At 44.4% G+C, this 13895-nt stretch overlaps 1 protein-coding gene across 4 annotated transcripts; it reads left to right on the top strand.

Moving 5' to 3' along the window:
- Window positions 1-229: 229 nt before the first annotated feature.
- ENTPD6 (ectonucleoside triphosphate diphosphohydrolase 6) lies at window positions 230-13646 on the top strand. 4 transcript variants are annotated; one of them, XM_059840771.1, is made up of 15 exons: window positions 276-290; window positions 588-754; window positions 1691-2032; window positions 3324-3400; window positions 3807-3950; window positions 4379-4454; window positions 5710-5745; window positions 6906-6994; window positions 8236-8315; window positions 9245-9309; window positions 9672-9773; window positions 10233-10373; window positions 11311-11367; window positions 11942-12054; window positions 12301-13646. In XM_059840771.1, the coding sequence occupies exons 3-15, from the start codon at window positions 1774-1776 to the stop codon at window positions 12388-12390; spliced, it is 1329 nt and encodes a 442-aa protein (XP_059696754.1). In that variant the 5' UTR covers window positions 276-290; window positions 588-754; window positions 1691-1773; the 3' UTR covers window positions 12391-13646. The 4 variants fall into 4 exon arrangements, with proteins under 4 accessions (XP_059696752.1, XP_059696754.1, XP_059696753.1 ...); XM_059840769.1 differs by lacking the exon at window positions 588-754 and having other exon boundaries at window positions 230-290; XM_059840770.1 differs by lacking the exons at window positions 276-290; window positions 588-754 and adding an exon at window positions 327-375.
- Window positions 13647-13895: the final 249 nt, after the last annotated feature.

Here is a 13895-nt window from a genome sequence, read left to right as displayed (position 1 = left end):
GTGACGTTAACTACCACCTGATTCGAGACAACTCTGACACATTCCACATTTTCCCACACTGTTTCTCCACACCTTTCTGACCTTGCGGCATTTCACCTTTTTTCATTTTAATTTTTTTTTTTTTTTTAAGGACATTTCCGCGGAGCCCCCGCACTGAGGGCCTCGGCCGCTCGTGAGGCCCCCCCCGCCCCCTCACGGCGCCGCGCGCCCTCCTCGCGCCTGCGCCGTGCGGGCGGGGCCGCCCGCGAGCCGTGCGGCGGCGGCGCCATGGCGGGGCCGGCGGGGGCGGCGTGAGTTTGGGAGGGAGGGAGGGAAGAGGGAGCCGGGAGGAAGAAGGAAGTGCGGGCGGCGGGACAGTGGGACAGCGGTCTGTGTGTGAGCGAGGGGCACCCCGCGGGGTGGGCCGGGCCGGGCTCCCGGCTCCCGCCTGCGTTCCTGGGTCTGGGGCGCCAGCGGGAAGCTTCTCCCTTGCAGCAAATCGTGGCGTCCCCTGACAAAGGCGGGGAAGGGACAGTCGCGATTCTCTCCAGGCAAGCGGCGGGAGGGGGTTAGCGCCTCCAGGCTGCTGAGCCTCCTCGTTTTTCCAGCCTCTCTCGCGTCTCCTGGAAGGATCCCCCGCTCCCTGCGGCTTTCCTCCCCCTTGTGACATTTAGCTCTGGTGTAGCTGCAGCTGAGGCCTTCCCGGCGCCGGGAGGATCGCGGTGATCGCCCCACAGACCTGCAGCGATTGGCACCTGCATGTCTCTGCCTGCTGGCAGAAGCCAGGAAGATTTTGAATTTACTTGCAATGCCATCTTCCTGATTTCTGTGTCATGGCAATCTACGGTTCCCTTTCCCTTAAGCTGATCCATTCTCTGTGTGTGTATGTGCTTGTGATTTTGTTTTCTCCATTTTTAAGAAATGTTGTCTTACCTGGTTTTGGGAATACTCTGTAATTGCTTTGATTTTAAGTTCCTCCCCTTCACGCCTTCTGTATACTTCCTGAATTCTCATCAAGAGGTTACATACGTGTAAAAAATCTTGTTTAACTCAATTTCATTTATTGGTTTCCTTTCTCTTCATTACTCTGTCAAAAAATGAAAAGTTGTATGTAATTTTTCTCCCCATAAATTACCACTGACTGCTTTTTAATCATCTAAATGATGATATGTGAGGGCTTGTAGATTTTGTGCGTTGTGCTTTGCTGTGGTTTCTTTCCTGGTGTTGAAGGAGGGCACTCAATTCCCTGGATATTGCATCTTGCCATTCAAAACTAATTTTAAGTTGTCCTTGTCCAGTCTTCTGGGACCTCCCTCACCATCCAGGAACTAACAAAGATAACTGCCCAGAGAAGCTGTGAGATATTCATCCTCAGAGTTTTACAAAATGCTCTCAGCCATATGGAGGGTCCCAACAGCTGCCCCTGCTGTGAGCAGAATGTTGGGTGAGGTCACCTCCAACCTTACTCACTGTACATAGCTCCTCCCTCCTTATTTTGTGCCTTATTTGGCCTCTGTAGAAATGGGGGAAAAGAAGATTTGTGCTGCTCCATGCCTTAAAGTGAGCTGTGGGGCTGGAAGAGGTGCTAAAGGAGGTTGCTTTCCTTCTCTTCATTGGGAAAGTAGTGTCCAGTGTTGTGGGCATCATACTTTTAGATCCCTCTGTCAGGTTGGGAAAATAAAGCAGGTCCTTTCTCTTCTGTTGAATGTAGGAGTGATGTGGGAGCCACGTGTTCTGCATGAAGAACAAGGAACAGACCACTTGATAAAAGGAAGAAACAAAACATCCCATTAAATGGAAGCCATGAAGATATCAAAGCGGTTCTTCGCTTTTGGGATTTTGACATGCATAGCTGTTTATGTTGCATATGTAAAATGGCACTTGGGCTCCAAACCCTTTGTGGGAGCCACAGAAGGAGCTGCTGAGAGCAGGGGAGATAAACTGACCCATCAGGCGGTGACCACAGATCTCTCTGTCTTTTATGGAATAATGTTTGACGCAGGAAGCACGGGAACTCGCATCCATATATTTAAATTTGCTCAGCAGCCAAGAGGTATGTCCTGCTCATTGCATGACAGATTAAGTCTTCCATAAATTGTGGAGAAGATTATTAATGACAGTTTTCTAGAGTCTACTTGAACATACTTGCTTCAGGTCATTCCAGAGAGCCATCAGGGGGTATGAAATGGTTCAGGCGTGTGTATTTGGATGAAATTATGAAAATGTTCAACAAGGAGAAAATGCTGTAATGTCAGAATATGAAGTAAATAGCAGCTGTACTTTTAGAGTAGTGTCTCAAAGAAAGGCAGTTTTTCATCACACTGGTGGAAGAGACAATTATAAATTCAAACTGCCTTATTTCCCCAAAATTTTTAGGTTGTTTGGTGTCTCCAGTTCCTGGCAGTGAGCTGTTTCTTTCTACAGTGTCTGGCTTAGTGCATCCTTGACTTCAGTGTTGGGTTTAAACTGCAAAACAAAACAAAAATTGCAAATAGTTTGATTAAAATTGCTGTATATTGCATCTGGACAGAAACTGCTTTTGAGAATTGAGACAAAGTGTGCAAAAAAAGCTCCAGCTTTCTTCTGCAGTAGTAAGCTTCATTTGTTTGTATGTTGCCAGCTCCCCTTTGTGAAACTCTTAAAGATCAGAGAGCCTGGGTGGGTGCTGTTAGTAGGTAATCTAAAGGCTCTGTTGAGGATTAGCAGTGTGTTGTAATGTGTGATTGGCCTCTGGGGAGCTCCTTAGGTTAAACAACAGTCCATGGATTTCCTTCTTTTCCTCTATCTCCAAGTTTTTGCTTCTTCCTTGCCTGCTTCATTTGAAACACAATTTTAGAATGTATCACAGCAAACTTTATTCAGTGTAAGTGTTGCCTGGACTGCTGGTTTATACACGGTGCTGCAGCTTTCCAGAGTACTGAAGTCTGCATCCCTCTGCTGCCATTGAAAATAGTGGAAAAGCTTCCATTAGGTTTTGCTGGAATCAGGTTTAACCAGAGCAGGGGAGGCTGAAACAAGAAGTCTTTTTTTTGCAGGTGCAGTTTGAAAAGCTGCATGTGGCAGGTGTAAGGCCTAAAAGACAGCTTGCACCTATCTGGTGACTGATGTGCATAGTGGACAGCAGCACCTGACAACCAGTCATGGCTTTAAAAGTGGTTTTCTCAGGTTCTAATTCCACAGCCAGGGCTGTACTTAAAGGTCGGGTGGCTGATAATAGTTCATTGGACAGAGGCTTCAATTGACTTCTATTAGCACATAATAATGGAATTTTTTTAATGGTTTTCTTTTTGTGCGTGCAAAATCATTTGTACCATTACTTATTTTGGAATGCTTATTTTGATCAGAGACTCCCAGATTAACCCATGAGACGTTTAAAGCACTGAAACCAGGTCTGTCTGCATATGCTGATGATGTTGAAAAGGTAATTTAAGTTTCTTCTTTCCTGTCTCCCTTACCTTCTGGTTTGCAAGGATTTAGGGACCCCTAAGAGCCAGACTTAGACCCACCTCATAGTGTTTTACAAAAAACTTTGCTTTCTGAGAATTTGTCATGCTGCCTTTTGAGCCTTTTGTGGCCAAAAAATTTGGTGGCAGAGTTCTGTTTCACTGTTTGAAAAAGTCACTCTGTTTTGGACCAGTTGCTCAATAATTCCTGTTATATCCATTAGGCCTTGTGCTGTGGTGAGATAGTGAGTCCTGCACCTCCTCTTGACCCCTTTTGGTATTAATTTGTCTCTGTTTCACATTTACAGTGAATCGTAGCTCTGATCACCCTTTTGATCTTTCAAAAGAGTTTTAAAGATGTCTTTTATTGTTCTTTGCTTGCAGAGTGGTCAGGGAATAAAAGAACTCCTGGAGGTGGCAAAGAAGGAAGTTCCTATGGAGCTGTGGAAGTTTACTCCTCTGGTCCTGAAAGCCACAGCTGGCCTACGGTTGCTGCCAGGAGAGAAAGCTCAGAAGTTGCTGGAAAAGGTATTATCTCTTCTCTTTCTCTTTGCTTTCCAGAAAACATGCTCCTGTTAAAAATCCTGGGACATTCCTGAAGGTTAGGGTGTCCATCTCCTACCTTTCCCATATATCTATAATATCTTGAGGGTCACCAATTCCAACAAAGCAAATGGGATTCCCTTCCCAACCCATGTCAATCCCTTGTTAATGGCATTTCTGAGCAGTCTTCACGCTTGAAAACCCATCACATCCATCCCTGTTTCTGCACCAAACTGCAGGGCCAGCACATAAAGGCTGCTGCTCGTTGGACTCTTGAACTTCAAATAAAGTGGTGAGCAGCAGTCAGGTTCTGGGCCAAGCAGAGGAGTAGTAGTGTAAAATTGGGGTTTTAAAAAGCTTGTTTTTCAGCTGAAAAAGTATTTCTCTGAATGTAGCTTTTATTTGAACTGCAGGTGAAGGAGATTTTTCAGGCCTCCCCCTTCTTTGTGAGGGACAATTGCGTGTCGATAATGAATGGAACTGATGAAGGTAAGCAGCTTTATGGAGACTCTTTCTGCGGCCCTGGAAATTCCTCTGCACTGTGACAAGTCCCTGCCTGCTGTGGTGGGATCCCATAAGTGGCAGGTTTGCCAGAAGCAGAGTTTTTATGCAGCCACAGGCAGTGCCTGCCAAAGAAGTTTTGTGCAGTGTTTTCCAATTTGATGTCCTGAGCTCTGTCGTGATCTTGAAAGCTCTCAGTGTTGAGCAGTTCCTGTAGGATCATCAGAAAGCCACTGTGCAGTCAGCACTTTAGGAGAAAATTCTGAATATCTGCTTGTTGAAATGGTCTTCAACAATTGGGTTAGCCCACTCTGCTCTTGACAGTGCTTATCAGAGCTCTCTGGAAGTACTTGATCATAATGTTAATTATAATTAATCTAACGAGTGGGAATGTGAATTCAAACTGAAAAAAAATGTTATATAGGGAAGAAAATACATGCTGAAGTAAGTTCATGTTCATCCAAAAATGTTGAGGACAGAATGTCAAAATTCTAGGTAACTGAGTGTTGAAATGTGTTTTAAATCTCCTCAGAAACCAAGCTTTAAAATAGCTGAAGCTGTTTATGAGTTTCTGTTCTTGCTGCTTAATGGAGGAAATATATTCTTTTTCTTTTGTTTTAAAATCAGTATAGCAGTGATAGCCTGGGTTCAGCCAAGGATTCAAGTAGACCATGCTCTCTGGCGTGCCTTGAGTTTTAACCACATGAATAAATATTTGAATTTGTTAACATAAGGCCACTGATTCACCTAATTTATTCAGAACAGTTTATAAAACAAGAAGAGGACAAAAACAGCATAGCTCACAAAATTGCTTAGAGGAAAAACAGACAAAATTAGAACACTGAAAGATGAAAATTCTTAGTATTCTTAAAGAAAAGTGGAGTGCCTGGCATCAAACAAAAGCCAACAGTGGATGTTTTCCTAGAAAATGAAAAATCTAAGTTTCAGTCATCTCTTTGTCTTTTAGCTAAGGACTGAAGCCTTTGTGACTTCCTGCCTAAGTTTTTGACCTGTGAAATACAGAATTCTCCAGGAATTTCATACATGGCGCTTCTCTCCCAAATACTACATAAGCTCTGATAGGGAAGGTCATTCTCTTTGTTCAAATAGCCTAATCTTGAGTTTGTCAGCCATTGACAGTTCTGGAAGCCTTGTAATATGGCTCGACTTTCTTGTTACTGCTGTTAGATAAAATTAAATGTTATGATCTAAGCATGTGTCTTCTGAATCTTTTCCTTATTAGGTATTTCAGCCTGGATCACGATAAATTTTTTAACAGGTATGTGGACATGAGCATGTGTATAAAGGTATGACCAATGCTGTGAAATTTCTGCTCTTTTCAGCCCCTGTGTGGAATTTGCTCATTCATTGGGGCAGAATGGGAGAAAGAAGGCTCTGAGAATAAGTCAGCAGCTCGTTTTTGGCTTGGCCTATTTAAGTCATTAGGATTTTGTCCATTTACTTGATGGAGTGAGGAGTTTAATCCTTTTTCCTAGATGTTTAATGTAGCTTTTCTTTCAGTTCCCTGTAGGGTACCAGAGCATTTTATTCCTTTTTAGAGCCTGCTGTGACTCAGGCTAATTTTTTTGTGTGAGTGTTCTAGATGTGCCTGGCAGCTGCAGAGAGTAAAAGAAAGTGCAGTGGTACTTCCTTACAGATTTATAACACAGAAATGCCATGGGTGTTTACACTGCTGAGTAAGAAAAGGGTAGCTGAAGAGTAGAGAGAAAACTAAGCTGAAGACCTCTCTGACAATACATAAAGCACTCTGCCATGCAAGTGCTCTGTTCAGCACACAGTGTGTGGGGCAATGTGCTCTGGAGCTTTTTGTGCTCCCAGGAAATACCAGAAAGGTCAGGGATCTCCAAACATCAGCTCTCATGAGGTATACTGAGGTACTTGGCACAAATTGTCCTTGTCAGAGGGGTGCATTTGAAGGATCTAACTGAAAAGAACTAGATCTAAATGAGAGCAGAGGTCTTGGCTGGCAGCAGGAAGAATTCCAAGAGAGCTGAGTCTCTCAGGCCAGCTCTTTTCAGTCTGTCATCCCTTTGGCCATAGGAATCTGCAAAATATTGCTAAGGGATCAGGGAGAGGTGGCCAAGACAACACATTCCTCTGTGTTACAAAGTAGTTACCAGAGCAGACTTTGCAAAAGGTCTTTGCATCCAAAATGTTTAGGAAAGCAATAACCAAAGCTGCTGTGATTAGGGCAGGAACAGCCACTGAAGAAATAAGAGACTCTTGTCACTTTAAGATTTTCAGGTCTGATAAAGCCAAAACCAGTGCCCAGTAGATAACAGTGTAATTTAGTGCTGTGCGAAAGCTGAGAGTGGAGTTAGATTGTTCTCTTTCCTTACCGCTGTACTTCTGGTTTTGTTCCTAGCCAGTTTTTCACAGTGCCCACCATGGCTTTCTCTGTTCTGTCACACATTTCAGGCAGGCTAGATGACCCACAAAGGAGAAGTGTAGGGATGCTGGATTTGGGTGGTGGATCAACACAGATCACCTTCCTTCCACGTACCAAGGTAACGTGAGCATGCACACCGTTGGGAAATGCTGCTGCAGGAATCTGTAACTGCTCAGATTTCTTTCCCTTGGAAACAGAGCAAGAGTTTTGTCAGTGTGATGTGAAGCCATTCTTGTGACCTGGTCATATGTGCCTTTTAATAGTCAGTCCCAGAGGCATTCACAACTCTTTGTCCATCCTCTTCATCCAGCTCCATGGGTCAGTGGTGCTTGTGGTGAGTCTGCCAGGGCCGCTTTATCTCGTGGGGGACACCACATTCTGAATGTCTTAATCTTTGACTTTCAGTTTGTACAGCTTATAACAAAGAGCACAAAACCCAAGGCTATTAATTCAAATCCAGCATATGGCCTACCCTGGGGTTTAAGAACACAGTGAGGTGCCTTCTCAATCCTTGTTTCTGATTGTCCTGAGTTCACTCAGTTGCAAATGAATGCCATTTTAGCTTCCTGGCATTTTTACACCTGTTCTGTGAAAGCTCTGTGGTTCTGGTATTGTAAGGCTCTGGCCTGAGCAGAGATAGTGCTCATAGTAAAGCTGCACAAGCCTGGGATAATCAAGACATTGTACTGTTTCAGTGGAATGGCAAGGGATGTGAAGAGTCCAGGATGTGGAGATTCTGGAGATAGAGAAGGAGTTAAGATATGAGCAGCACGAGCAGCACTGTGGCCAGAGCTTTGCTCCCCACAAACACCCTAGCTGAGCTGATGCGCTGGGGGAACAGGCTACCCTTTCATTCCTTCAGACCACAGTCTGATCCTCACTCTGTTCCTTGGCAAGCACAGGGATGTGCTTTTCCTCTGGCTTGTGCAAGTTCACAGATGAATTCACTGCAGTAGGAAGTTAATGCGTGCCTGGCCTTCCTATTAGTTTGCACACAGTTCCTGTAGTAGGGATCATGTGAAGAGGCAGTTGCTGAAACCTCTGGACAAAAGCAGTTAAGAGCTGGAGTAAGGATTCCTTTTTAATGCAAGTAACTCTTTTATACAGCATATTGGTGTGGACACAAATATAATCAAATATAACCAGTTTGAACCCTGTCATGTGAAGACACTCTTAGCTCCAGGTTTTGTGGCTGTCTTGTGCATCAGCAGTCAAATTGAAATCCTTGCATGTTCATAATTTCTCTCTGAATCATGCTAGGATTGTTTCACATTTTTCCTAATGTGTTGGAAGATTACCTTGTTGATGTTTGCTGCTGGCTGGCAGAAACCTGCCAGTGACATCTTTTTCTCCTTCCAGGCAACTCTCCAGACATCACCATCTGGCCACACAACTTCATTTCAGATGTTTAACCACACCTACAAGCTGTATTCATACAGGTTAGTTATAAAAAAGAGAGCACAGTGCTCAGATGGAAGCTTTCTGTGAAACCAGGGAGACTGAGGTATTTTTCTGGAGTGGGGTCCTTACAAATGAATACCATGGAGAAGCAGAGAAACTTGAGCCACATGATTTTGGTGGATTAACCTTGGCTGCCCACCAAGTTCCTCTATCACTCCCATTCTATTAACAGGACAGGGGAAAGAAAATATGACAAAAAGCTCATGGGTCAAGATAAGGCCAGGGAGGTCACCAGTTATTGTCATGTGCTAAACATGGACTTTAATTTAATTTATTTAGTATTTAATTTAATTTATTGCCAATTAAACAGTAAGATAATGAGAAATAAGAACAAAATAAAAAAAGTTTCCCTCCACCTCTCCCTCTTTCCCAGGCTCAGCTTCACTTCCAACTTTTATACCTTCTCACCACTGAGCAGCCCAGGAAGATGGAGAATGGGGATTGCAGTCAGTTCATAATGCTTTGTCTCTGTGATTTTTTTTCTTCCTCACTGTCTTCTCTGCTCCCAGTGTTTTGGGCCAGCAACTTCTTCCCACTCATGTTTGCTGTGGGGTGTGGTTGGGCTCAAAAAGTCAGTTCTGTGTGCAAGTGTCTGTGCTGCCTTTGAGGAGGGTAGGAGTAACCAGTGAGGTACTAGGAGCAGAGTTAGAGAAATGCCATTGCCAGTTCTCCAAGAGCCAGATTACAACTGACAGCTATTGCCTGAGCTTTTTCAAAGATAAATTATCCTTCTGGATAAGGTAATATGAGAGCAGGCTGTCACACTGTTCCACTCATGTGCATGAGCTGCTGACTTGAGCCACTTTACCATGGCTGTCAAGAGGATACGGCGTGTCCCAGCTAGATTGTCAGTGGAGTATCAGAGGAAGGATGTCTGTTGCTCACAGAGGCTTTTCTCCCTTTGCAGTTACCTGGGACTTGGGCTGATGTCAGCAAGGCTTGCCATTTTGGGAGGAGTTGAGGGAAAACCCTGTAAGTTATGGGCAGTCTTCAGATCCTGGTTCTGAGCTCAGGGTGTGTGTGTAGTTCTGTGGTGGGGGGAGGAGCTGTGTATTCCCTTCCCACTGGGCTCGAAGTTCCTGAGTGGCATGTGGGCTCCTGTCACCATGGCTGGGTGCATTTGAGACAAATGCAAGAGGTGACACTGACAGCTCCCAGGAGACCTGGATTCTTGCCAGCCTTAGGTTGGGAGTGGGCATGGGACGTCCAAACCATGACTGGGCTGTGGAGGAGCCATGCTGAAGCTGCAGGACAGTATGGAGCAGGGCTGGGGGTGAAGGATCTGAATTTACTTTTATGTTTTTTCCTAATGTGGCTTTGTTTTACTTCTGCAGTAGGAGAAGGGGAGGAATTGATCAGCCCTTGTTTACCACCTGGCTTCAAATCTGAATGGCAACACGCTGAGATAGTGTACAAAATTAAAGGACAGAAGGCAGGTATAGTGATTTCTCACTCTTGCTATCTAGGTTAGCTGCTATTAGCACAGTAAATTATATACTCTCATCCTCTTTCAAAGACACCAGACTGTTTACTGTTCTGTCTGGCTCCTCTTGGTGCGCTGTCAAAGAGATCCTGCAGTTCCTTTGTCTTGTGCCATGATGTGTCTGTCCAGTCAGTAAAGCTGCTAGAAATGATGCAGATGGACTTGAGCAGTCCTTGAACAGGTCTTTCAAAACCCTTCTGCCTCAAATGATGTTGTCCATCTCTGATCTCTCACGTAGTCCCACCCTGAGGTTGGTAGGTGTCTGCCTCTAGAAGAAGATTCAGATTTCAGTTCTCTGTGAAGAGTTTTGCTATTTTGCAAAAAGGTGCCTGTTTCCTGGCAGATCCTAAATAAATTCTATATGTATTTAACTCTCAGCCTGTGATATGATGGGGGCTTTTTGTCTTTTTAGGTGAGCCTCTGTATGAGTCTTGTTCTAATAAAGTGGCAAAGATGCTCTACAAGAAAGTACATAGAGCTGGGGAAGTGAAGGATCTGGACTTTTACATTTTCTCCTACTACTATGACTGTGCAGCAGAGGCTGGTCTCATAGGTATGTCTGCTTCTGAGTTGGTTTCAATTTAAATGGCAAGTTATGGAAAGAATGGGAATACTTGCACACATCACTATGTTTTGCTAAGCTGTCATGGAAATTAGTCTGTTACACTGCTGTGCAGCATTGACTTTATATTATTGTCTATAATGTAGACAATATTATTGTCTATAATGTAGACGGTATCTTCTCTATTGTCTATAGAGAAGATGCTGGGCCTGTGAAATAGGACCTACAGCCTTTGCTAATAGTTTTTAAACAGCTTGCATTTCAGAAATGGTTGCTGCCTAATTAGCTCTACAATCTGAAATGGAAAAAAACTTCATGATGATAAACAAATTTCTTGGGCAGTGTAGCAGTTAAAAGTACTTGGGCTGTGTGTTTGCTCCACTGACCTTTTGATGGAATGAAGATTTTCAGGTATTTCCACATGCATTCAGAATGCATCACATCTCTTTTCCAGTGGCGTGCTTATGTACAAAAGGCTGTCATATTCAGTGGTAAAAAGCAGATCATGAGATCTCAAGTTAGTTTGGACAAAAACATCCCCCTCCTCAGCTACTCTCTTTTTACAAATAATTTGAGATTTAATGTGTTGCAGAGCACCACTGCCCTGTCAGATCTGGTCACAGGTGTTCACTATCCAGGCACCACTGGACAGGGCAGTGCAGAAATGGGGGTCAGATGAGATGGTCTGTAAGCTCTGTTTCTGTAGGAAACAAGGCTAAAGGTTCTTCATAAACCAAGGCTTTTGAATCTATACTGAGAATTTTTGAAGGTTATTTTACCTTTAAAACCAGGTTCTTTACCTTTAAAATGTCTGAATTTTGACATTGATTTCAGTGGCTCAAGGTTTAATTTCCAAACAACTTTTATGATTTCAGTCTATAATTGCCTTCATACAAAGACCGTTAAAAAGTGGGGTTTTTTCTTTTAGATAAAGAAAAAGGAGGAAGCTTAACTGTCAGTGACTTTGAAATTGCAGCTAAATATGGTGAGTAAAATACAAGCACACACTAGTAATTGTGTGTAAATTTGTTCCACGTGGCAAATGTGAGACATGCTTAAGAAGCCCGATGCTTTTAAGTAAATATTGAGTCCCTCCAAATAGCATCTAACCAACATTTCTGCTTATTTCTGAAAATCTCACCTGTTTTTATATTAACCCACTGCATTTGCAGTGGGTTTTATTTTGAGTTTGTCTTTTTCTTTTGTTGTTGGGCTTTTTTTTATTTGGTTTTGTCAACATTTGTTAAGTGCTGATGCTCAAGAAAGATAGCACACCTGAGGTGGCTCAGATATTCGAAGACTTGAAGCTGATAGAAGAAAGGCTCTTTTCCTGGAGACGTACAAGAAACTGCTGTATTAGGGGAGAGACAGAATGTCTTGACTTCCTTACAAAGCTTATGTACTTATCCTAATGTGTGTATGCCATTTCAGCCCCAGTGTAACAGGTTCTATCACTGACAAGAGCTGTTTTGTGGATTCATTTGAGATTTTTCACAGTGGGGCTGTTGTTAGACCTGAGCCCACAGTGTGCATTCAGATGCTGTTTTCTTTCTTCTCAGTTTGTAAGACCATGGAAATCAGCCCTGGAAACAACCCTTTTCTCTGCATGGACCTCACATACATCACCTTCCTGCTGCAGGAACTGGGCTTCCCAAAGAGCCAAGGCTTTAAGGTGAAGCTCAAAGTGGATTTCTGGGGAGAGTGGGCAGGAGGGTGCCAAGGCAGGAGTCATCCTGCCAGGAGCTTGGTTCTTGATTTACCTTCTTGCTAAAACACATGGTGGGTGCAGCAATGCTCTCCCCACAATGCTGGTAACTGTTTGTCAGAATCTTCAGCACTGTATCCACCTTGCATGCTTCAGATTCTCCCAAAAAAATGTGTTTTAACTTTTCTGCCTTTTTTTTTTTTTTTGGTCCAGCTTGCCCGGAAAATTGACAATGTTGAAACAAGCTGGGCATTGGGAGCCACTTTCCATTACATCGACTCATTGAATAGATTGCAGTACTAACACTCCTAGAAGGTGACTTTTTGGAATTTCCTTTTTTTGGAAGCCCAGCATGGGAGACCCTGTTGAAGGGTGTGCTTTTGGTTTCCAGAGTCCTTTGGAAGATCACCATGAACTACACTACTTTCCTCCCATCCCCTGCCAGGCCCCCACCAACACTAGCTCTTTTTTACAGTGCAGAATGTAAAGGAAAAGCCTTGATTTGACAGCATGTGCCGTCAGCTTTATGTAAAACTTGATCCTTTTGGAAGGAAAACCAGGACTCTGCAGGACATCTATGATCTCTATGAGAAAAACACACCTTTTTTGGAATATGCCTGTACTATGTGCTCGCAGTGTGCTGAAGTTGCTGAACGGTCACTCCAGAAGGAACTCTTTACTGTCCTGATTTCAGGGTGTTTTTTTCCTGTTTGTCAGCAGTTTTCAGTGATGATTTTTATTTTACTACTCCCATGTTCGAAGGTAAACTTGTGTGTGCAAAAATGGTGCATTTACGCATTATGCTGCTGACAAGCAGCAGCTTTGAAATGCAGCATGGAAGTCACAGCTCTGTGTTCCAGTTGCTGAAGGAGAAAAGCTCAGGAAGACTCTAGAACTGGATATAGGCTTGGAGGCATGAGTTGGAGCCTGTGTGCCCTGTAGGGTCAAAGCCTAATGTTGATTCCCTGGCTGTTGGGAGGTGGATGATGGAAGGCAACATCAGATTTGCTGAATGAGCAAGGCCTGGGAGCTGGGTACAAGGATAATGATGGATTTGACAGTTCTGGAGCTGGTCAGAAGAAGATAGATGAACAAGATGCAGCCACAAAAATAAACCCTGAGCATGGCTTACTGGACATTGCCGACTTTTGTGCCCTGGCAAGGTTGATGCAGGGCTGGGGATTAATGCATTTGCATGATATTTTGGGTGTCTTTTCCTGCAGACACATCTGTGCTAAATGAATGTATTGTGGTTGCAATGAGCCAGGGCAGGATAGCTGATGTTCTCCACTCCAACAGTGCCTGGTATGCAGGAAGGGAGTGATCACAGGGGTGGAGGAGATATGCTGTGTTGTTTGTAATCTAACTGTGGATTTGTGTTGTATTTAATGAATGTATAGAGAAGACCCAGGTGGTCTTTTGGGGGTGCAGAAGAGCCCAGCTTCCCCAAGAGCCCTGACTCATGGGCTCAGGGCAGTAGTACATGACACGGTGACCTGCTGTGTGGGGACACTTGTACCTCGCTGTGCCGACAATAAACCCCCAGTTTGAAATCAGAACGTGGTGGTGAAGAGGCTTTTAGCGCCAGAGCCCGCACGGAGGGTGGGATGAGAACTGACTGCCCTGACGCCATCCCTGACCTCTCGTCCCATCAGTCACTCCGCCATCCAAAGCCTCCGGTGCCATCCCAGCCCCTAGGCCCCCGCAGTCCCCAGTCGCCCTCCCGGTCCCCCTCGGCCCGCCCCGGCAGCAGCGCCGGCCCCGCCTCGTCGCGGGCGGAGGAGGCGCAGGCGCGGCGGCCCCGGCCC

This window comes from Haemorhous mexicanus, chromosome 3 (genome assembly GCF_027477595.1).
Source record: "Haemorhous mexicanus isolate bHaeMex1 chromosome 3, bHaeMex1.pri, whole genome shotgun sequence".
NCBI lineage: Eukaryota > Metazoa > Chordata > Aves > Passeriformes > Fringillidae > Haemorhous > Haemorhous mexicanus.
This window is presented reverse-complemented; position numbering and strand designations above follow the sequence as displayed.

What these genes read in the sequence shown, in the direction of transcription:
- ENTPD6 (XM_059840769.1), top strand. Translation starts at nt 1,774, where the DNA reads ATGGAAGCCATGAAGATATCAAAGCGGTTCTTCGCTTTTGGGATTTTG. An exon ending in CTCAGAAGTTGCTGGAAAAG is followed by an intron (nt 3,951 to 4,378) that starts GTATTATCTCTT and finishes TTTGAACTGCAG; the next exon opens with GTGAAGGAGATTTTTCAGGC. An exon ending in CCTTCCTTCCACGTACCAAG is followed by an intron (nt 6,995 to 8,235) that starts GTAACGTGAGCA and finishes TTCTCCTTCCAG; the next exon opens with GCAACTCTCCAGACATCACC.